The following is an 8,689-nucleotide window of genomic DNA, read 5'->3' as shown; positions in this document are numbered from 1 at the left end:
AGACGGGGTTTCACCGTGTTAGCCAGGATGGTCTCGATCTCCTGACCTAGTGATCCACCCGCCTCGGCCTCCCAAAGTGCTGGGATTACAGATGTGAGCCACTGCGCTGGGCCTCAAACATTAACTTTTAACAATGCAGCAGTTATATCTTGTATTAGTATAAGAGAAAATATACTTCAGAGCTCAGAAAATCAAAATGGTCAAAGAAGAAAGTTTCATAATGATAAGAGGGTCAATACATGAAGAAGATATAATAATCATAAATGCATAAGCACCGAACAAGAGAACATTCAAATATATGAAGGAAAAAGTGATAGAACGGAAAGGACAAATTAAAAATTCCACAATTATAGTTGGAGACTTCTTTTAGCATTCTTCTTTTAGCAAAATATTAGACAAAAAATAAGGAAAATATAGAAAGTCTGAATAACATCATTAATCAACAGGATCCATAAACACAGAATATTTTACCAAACACCACCAGAATATACATCCTTTTTACAAGTAACTGTGGAATACTCAACAAGCATGTTGTTTATGGGTTTCTTGTTTATGGGCCCAAAACAAACTTCAACAAATACAAATGTTTTCAAATTAAACGAGCTTGTGCTCAGGCCAAATGTGAAACTAAAAATAACAAAATGATAACAGGAATATTTTAAATACTTGGGAATGAAAGAGCACACTTTTCTTTTTTTCTTTTCCTTTTTCTTTTTTCTTTTTTTTTTTTTTTTTGAGATGGAATCTTGCTCTGTCGCCAGGCTGGAGTGCAGTGGTGCGATCTCAGCTCACTGCACCCTCCACCTCCCGGGTTCAAGGGATTCTTCTGTCTCAGCCTTCCGAGTAGCTGGGATTACAGGAGCACACCAGCACGCCCAGCTAATTTTTGTATTTTTAGTAGAGATGGGGTTTCACCATGTTGGCCAGGATGGTCTCCGTCTCTTGACCTCGTGATCTGCCTGCCTCAGCCTCCCAAAGTGCTGGGGTTACAGGCGTTAGCCTCCGCGCCCGGCTGAAAGAGCACACTTTAAATAACCCATGTATCACAGATAATTCCTTAAATGGAATCAGGAAATAGTTAAGCTGAATGAAAATATAATTACAATATAGGAAAATGTAAGATGGAGCTCAAACAGTGCTGAGTTTAGCTTATAAAACTAAATGCTTACATTAGAATAAAGTAATGATAATCTAAGCTCCCACCTCAAGAAACTACAAACAGCAATATACAACCAAAACAAGCAGAAAAAGAAAATAATGACGATCAGAATAGAAATCAAAGACAGAACACATAGAAAATCAATGACACAGAAAACTGGTTCTTTGAAATAGTCAATAAAATTTATAAACATCTAAGATGAACAAAGATAAAGAAAGAAGACACATAACCACTATTAGGAGTAAAACAAAGGATACAACTACAGAACGTTCTGTCATGAAGGGAATAATAAGGGAATGCTTCAAATAAATAACTCCACAAATTTAAATTAGAAAACTTAGATGAAATGAAACAATTCCTCAAAAAGAATAGTCTATCAAAACCCACCCCATATGAAATACTTGGAGTACCTATTAAGTTGAATGACTGTGTAATTCAAATCTTCCACAAGAGAAACCTCCAGACTTAAATGGTTTCACCGAAAAATTCTACCAAATACTTAAAAGAAACGACACCAATTCTACCAAATGTCATGCAGATAAAACAGGGGTGGCACTGGAGGAAAACTTCTCAATTTATTTTGGGAGGCCAGTATTAGTCCAAACACCAAAATCAGATAAAATGGAAACAAAAAAATAAAACTACTGACCAGTATTGCTCATTGTTGTAGTCCCCAACTCCCCTGCTTTCTGTGTCCTGACCTAGAAAATGCAAGGTGCCTCGACAGCTCTGTGACCCCGGACCAATTGTGTGTCTTCCCTGCAGGCTTAAATGTAAGCTAGGGATTGGAATGCCCGGGCACTGACAAAGTTACATTGTTACCCGAAATACTGAGAGATCAAACACGTTGCTAAGCATGTAGAAACCGGCCCTGCATCTGAGCCAAGTTCCTTACGCCCTCATATACTCTCTATAACCCAAACTTCTCATCGCAGACATACACAAGTACAGCTTTTTGTTTGTTTGCTGTCCAATACAAGGACACACTCCAGCCCCCCAACCCCATATGAAAGTTCCTCCGAGAAATGATTTGAACTGATTACCCTGTTGTTTTATGCTCCTTTCTTTGGAATTCCAACAGGTCCTATCTCAGGACTTTTTGAAACAGTCCCTTGTGGGAACCCCTCTGCCACTTTTGGGGAAATTCCAGCCACATTATTTGGCCAGATGGAATACTCATGATTTCAGATACAAAATTTCTCAGTAAAATACTAGCAAATGGAAAGTTGTAATTAAAAGAAATCATATTCCAATTAGCCAGGCATGGTGGCACGTGACTGCAGTCCAAGCTATTTGGGAGGCTGAAGCAGGAGAATCGCTTGAACCTGGGAAGCGGAGGTTGCAGTGAGCTGAGATCGTGCCACTGTACTCCAGCCTGGTTGACAGAGGGAGACTTCATCTCAAAAAAAAAAAAAAGAAAAAAATTATAATCTATGACCTGATGGGGTTTATTCCAGGAGTGCAAGGCTGGCCTACATTCAAAAATCGGCTGGGCACGGTGGCTCACGCCTGTAATTCCAGTACTTTGGGAGGCTGAGGTGGGCGGATCCCTTGAGGTTGGGAATTCGAGACTAGCCTGGCCAACATGGTGAAACCCCATCTCTACTAAAAATACAAAAATTAGCTGGGCATGGTGGTGTACGCCTATAGTTTCAGCTACTCGGGAGGCTGAGGCAAGAGAATTACTTGAACCTGGGAGGCGGAGGTTGCAGTGAGCTGAGATTACATCACTGCACTCCAGCCTTGGTGAAAGAGTGAGACTTGGTCTTAAAAAAACAACAAAAAATTCTAAAATCAGTTAAAGCAATCCATCCTAACAGGCTAAAGAAGAAAAATTACATGATCATATCAATTGAAGGGGGAAAAGCAATTGGCAAATTAAATGCCCATTCACAATGAAAGCCCTCAGCAACTCAGAAGGGAGACTTTCTAAAGAACACGTACATAAAAGTCTACAGGTATCATACTTCACAATCTACACAGAATGCTTTTTCTCCCAAACATCAAGAAAAAGGCAAGTACGTCCTCTTTCACCACTTCTATTCAAAATCACACTGGAAGTTCCAGCTAGTGCAATAAACACAAGAAAAGGAAATAAAAGTAATATACATTGGGAGGGTGAAGTAAGATGTTTGGGCCAGGAGTGGTGGCTCATGCCTATAATTCCAGCACTTTGGGAGGCTGAGGCAGGAGACTCACTTGAGCTCAGGAGTTTGAGACCAGTCTGGCAACATGGTGAAACCTCATCTCTACAAAACATACAAAAATTAGTTGGGCATAGTGGAGTGTGCCGGTAATCCCAGCTACTCAAGAGGCTGAGGGTAAAAAGTGCTTGAACCTGACAGGCAGAGGTTGCAGTGAGCCAATATAGCACCACTGTACTCCAGCTTAGGTGACAGAGCAAGAGTCTCAAAAAAAGAGAAATAAGAAATAAGATGTTTGCTAATAACATTAATATTTATAAGGAAGAAAATCCTAAGAAAGCTATCAAAAAATGTTGCTAGAACTATTGACTTCAGCAAAGTCACAGTATACATATAAAAATCATAATTTATATATTTCTCTATAATTGCAAGTACCAAGTGCAAACTGAAATTTAAAACTCAATACAGGCCGGGCACAGTGGCTCACGCTTGTAATCCCAGCACTTTGGGAGGCTGAGACGGGCGGATCACGAGGTCAGGCGATCGAGACCATCCTGGCTAACACGGTGAAACCCCGTGTCTACTAAAAATACAAAAAATTAGCCGGGTGCGGTGGTGGGCGCCTGTAGTCCCAGCTACATGGGAGGCTGAGGCAGGAGAACGGCGTGAACCTGGGAGGCGGAGCTTGCAGTGAGCCGAGATTGCGCCAGTGCACTCCAGCCTGGGTGACAGAGCGAGACTCCATCTCAAAAAAATAAAAAATAAAAATAAAACTCAATACAACATATAACGGCCCCCTAAGAAACTGTCTAGATTTTTAAAATATGTCCGTAATCTATAAGCTGAAAATTACAAAACGCTTATGAAATAAATCAAGGACCTCAATAAACAGAGGAACGTACCATATTCATGAACTGCAAGACTCAACAAGATGTCAATTCCCACCAGAATGATCTTTAGATTTGAGGTAATTTATATCAAAATCCCAGCAACATATTTCGTAGAGACAAACATGCAATATATATGCAAAGCCAAAGGAAAAAACTGATATGAAAGCCAAATCAATTTTTATTTTTTATTTTTATTATTTATTTTTTGAGACAGAGTCTCGCTCTGTCACCCAGGCTGGAGCGCAGTGGCACCATCTCGGCTCAATGCAACCTCCGCCTCCCGGATTCAAACAATTCTTCTGCCTCAGCCTCCCAAGCAGCTGGGGTTACAGGCACCTGCCACCTTGCCTGGCTAGGTTTTGTGTTTTTTTTAAGAGATGAGGTTTCACCAGGTTGGCCAGGCTGGTCTTGAACTTATGACCTCACATGATCTGCCCACCTCGGCCTCCGAAAGTGTTGGGATTACAGGCATGAGTCACCGCGCCCGGCCTCAAATCAATTTTTTTTTTTTTTTGAGATGGAGTCTCGCTCTGTCGCCCAGACTGGAGTGCAGTGGCCGGATCTCAGCTCACTGCAAGCTCCGCCTCCCGGGTTCACGCCATTCTCCTGCCTCAGCCTCCCGAGTAGCTGGGACTACAGGCGCCCGCCACCACGCCCGGCTAATTTTTTGTATTTTTAGTAGAGACGGGGTTTCACCCTATTAGCCAGGATGGTCTCGATCTCCTGACCTCGTGATCCACCCGTCTCGGCCTCCCAAAGTGCTGGGATTACAGGCTTGAGCCACCGCGCCCGGCCTCAAATCAATTTTTAAAAAGAACAAAGAGTAAGGAATAAGTTTACCCTATTTTAAAATTTACTAGCTAGCAACAGTAATCAAAATAGAGTGGTACTGGCATAGGTTTAGGCTCAAAGACTAGTGGCATAACATAGAGAACCCAGAAATAGACCAATATGAATATACTTAAATAACTTTTTGCTACCGTGTAAAAGCAATTCAATAGACGCAGAATAGTCTTTTCAACAAATGGAGCTTAAAAAAATTCATGGGCTACAACAAAAGACACTCAACTACGGTTCATACTGTAATACAAACATTAACATGGATCAGATTCAAATGTGGAAGATAAGATTTGTAAGAGGAAATACGATAGAAAATATTAAGGACCTAAAACCTGGTGAGGAGTTCTTAGACATGACATAAAAAGGACAAGGAGGGCCGGGCGCAGTGGCCCACGCCTATAATCCCAACACTTTGGAAGGCTGAGGCAGGCAGATCACAAGGTCAAGAGATGGAGACCATCCTGGCCAACATGGTGAAATCCCATCTCTACTAAAAATACAAAAATTAGCTGGGCGTGGTGGCATGTACCCATAGTCCCAGCTACTTGGGAGGCTGAGGCAGGAGAATCACTTGAACTCGGAAGGCAAAGGCTGCAGCGAGCTGAGATCGCGCCACTGCACTCCAGCCTGGACAACAGAGCGAGAGTCTATCTCAATTAAAAAGAAAAAGGACCGGACGGGCGTGGTGGCTCAAGCCTGTAATCCCAGCACTTTGGGAGGCCGAGGCGGGCGGATCACAAGGTCAGGAAATCGAGACCATCCTGGCTAACACAGTGAAACCCCATCTCTACTAAAAATACAAAAAATTAGCTGGGCGCAGTTGCGGGTGCCTGTAGTCCCAGCTACACGGGAGGCTGAGGCAGGAGAATGGTGGGAACCCGGGAGGCGGAGCTTGCAGTGAGCTGAGATCCGGCCACTGCACTCCAGCCAGGGGGACGGAGCAAGACTCTGTCTCAAAAAGAAAAAAAAGACAAAAAAAGGACCAAGAGATGTCTTCAAAATAATGACATGAATTAATGCAATACAAAATGGCTTTGCCTACAATAGAAAACTATGCATGTGGTCATTAAAAGGCTCTCAGGGCTGGGCGCAGTGGCTCACGCCTGTAATCCCAGCACTTTGGGAGGCCGAGGCAGGCGATTACCTGTCAGGAGTTTGAGACCAGCCTGACCAAAATGGAGAAACCTCATCTCTACTAAAAATAAAAAATTAGCCGGGCGTGGTGGCACATGCCTGTAATCCCAGCTACTCGGGGAAGCTGAGGCAAGAAATTCCTGGAACCCAGGAGGCAGAGGTTGCAGTGAGCCAAGATTGTGCCATTGCACTCCAGCCTGAGTAACAGGAGCAAAACTCTGTCTCAAAAAAAAAAAAAAAAGAAAAGGCTCTGAAGAGGGAGGTTGCACTAGGACACCCCTCTCTCTCATAGCAGAGCTAGTCTTTTTTTTTTTTTTTTTTTGAGACGGAGTCTCGCTCTGTCCCCTAGGCTGGAGTGAGTGGCACGATCTCGGCTCACTGCAAGCTTCGCCTCCCAGGTTCACCCCGTTCTCCTGCCTCAGCCTCCAGAGTAGCTGGCCCTGCCACCGCACCCGGCTAATTTTTTGTATTTTTAGTAGAGACGGGGTTTCACCGAGTTAGCCAGGATGATCTCAATCTCCTGACCTCGTGATCTGCCTGCTTCGGCCTCCCAAAGTGCTGGGATTACAGGTGTGAGCTACCACGCCCGGCCTCCTTTCTCTTTCTTTTGCCTATTAAACTTCTGCTCCTAAACCAAGTAAGTAAATAAATAAATAAGGCTTTGAGGAGTTCAAAGTGAATACATGATTATTTTTACTACTGTACAATATATATTTTTAATATGAGGTAATACTATCACATGTGGCTCAAAATCTAGTCTTAAAAATGTTATCAAAAAGGAATTCCAAAATGCTCTAAATGTGTATCATTTTAATCAAGCCTAAGTCCATGGTGACAACTGTGAAAGTCACACATACCTACATATATGCATGCTGGCTTATGTGTTAAAATTCCAGTTAAAGAGAATTTTCACACACTGTTTAAAAAGATTAAAAATGGCATTCCTTCTATGTGTTTGTTTTTCTCAGTTTATCACGATCTTTTAAATGAATTCAGCTACATACTGTATTTTTGGGGGGCCTTAATCTGACCTTTAGAAAAGTGAGGTGGACCTAACTCTCTCAAAGGAGAGGTAAAGAAGCTGAGAAACCACAATCATAGGAAAAAACTAAGATGCCCAGGATTACTCTGTGCATGAACAATTACACTATCATCCCTATCCCAGGAAAACTAAAAAAAAAAAAAAAAAAAAAAAAAAAGGAAACCCACATCAAGAAAAAGTATGTGTATTGGGTAAAGACATCCGGTGAAACAGTTTTTTTAAACAAGCATCTGAAGTGGACAATGTGTCCAAACATATGTACATCCTTATCTCCTTATAAAAGTGTCTTATAACTCAAGCCTCCATATTTTTTTATAAAGATGTATGCTCCTACACCTCAAGAGTGGAGAATGTTGCAGGACTAAGCAAGCTTTCACCAAATGTTTTCAAACCCTCGTTCGTCTTAACTGTTCAGACACTGGGCAGCAGTGAATGTACACAGAGGAAAAATAAAGGGGATGAGATTTTTTGTTTCTGAAACATTTCCCTCTCCCAAATAAAATAAAAAAGGGATGACAAATTGCCATAGGCTTGTCAGACAAGTCTAAAAGAAGCTGTGTTTTATTCCTCTTCCCTATATCTCCTTCTCCTTTGTTTAAATATCCCTGAGATAATATGTCACTGTAAACTAAGAAGAAAGATGTGGCTGAAGGTTTTCCTAAGTGCATAGTAACCACTGGGTCTCTCTCATGGGTGAATTCTCAGATGGAGAATAAGACTCCAGGCTGCTTCAATTTCTAACATGATTGTTCAGATGACAAATGATAATCTATGACAAGTTTTCTCAAAGACAGGATGCTTATGAAGTTTCTCTTCAGTATGAATGGCCAGATGGTAAGATGTTCCTTTCACCACAGATTTTCTTCAGTGGTGGTATTCAAAAACTCTTTCCCTAATAAAAGTCTGTGGATGCTGACTGAAGTCTGTGCAGTCATAAAAGGTCTTCCCACATCTGTCACCATGGTAGGGTTTCTCCCAGTATGAATCCGTTGATGATATGTGAGGGAGGAGCTGCGATTAAAAGCCTTTCCACACTCACGGCATTCATACGGCTTCTCTCCAGTGTGAATGATGGCGTGTCGAATAAGGTTTGCGCTCCGGCAAAAGGCCTTCCCACACTGGATGCATTCATAGGGTTTCTCTCCAGTGTGAATCTGTTGGTGCCTCGTAAGGTGTGAGCTGCGGTTGAAGGCTTTCCCACACTCCACGCACTCATAGGGTTTCTCTCCAGTGTGGATGCTGAAGTGTCGAATGAGGTCTGCCCTATCACTAAAAGCTTTTCCACATTCTTTGCATTCATAGGGTTTTTCTCCAGTGTGAGTCCTTTTATGCAAGACAAAAGTGGAGTAGTGGGTAAAGGCCTTTCCGCATTCACTGCATTCATAAGGCTTCTCCCCAGTGTGAATCCGCTGGTGCTGCTTGAGGTGTGACCTGCGGTTGAAGGCCTTCCCACACTCCATGCACTTATAGGGCTTCTCCC

General features: G+C 42.4%; 1 protein-coding gene across 1 annotated transcript; it reads right to left on the bottom strand.

Moving 5' to 3' along the window:
* Positions 1-7,754: 7,754 nt before the first annotated feature.
* Positions 7,755-8,683, bottom strand: LOC116272787 (zinc finger protein 543-like). The gene has a single exon (XM_031661593.1). The coding sequence runs from the start codon at positions 8,667-8,669 to the stop codon at positions 8,058-8,060; it is 612 nt and encodes a 203-aa protein (XP_031517453.1). The 5' UTR covers positions 8,670-8,683; the 3' UTR covers positions 7,755-8,057.
* Between the last annotated feature and the right edge of the window lie 6 nt (positions 8,684-8,689).

This window comes from Papio anubis, unplaced genomic scaffold (assembly GCF_008728515.1).
Source record: "Papio anubis isolate 15944 unplaced genomic scaffold, Panubis1.0 scaffold1995, whole genome shotgun sequence".
NCBI classification, from domain to species: domain Eukaryota; kingdom Metazoa; phylum Chordata; class Mammalia; order Primates; family Cercopithecidae; genus Papio; species Papio anubis.
The sequence above is the reverse complement of the archived record's forward strand: the minus strand, read 5'-3'. Positions and strand labels throughout refer to the sequence as shown.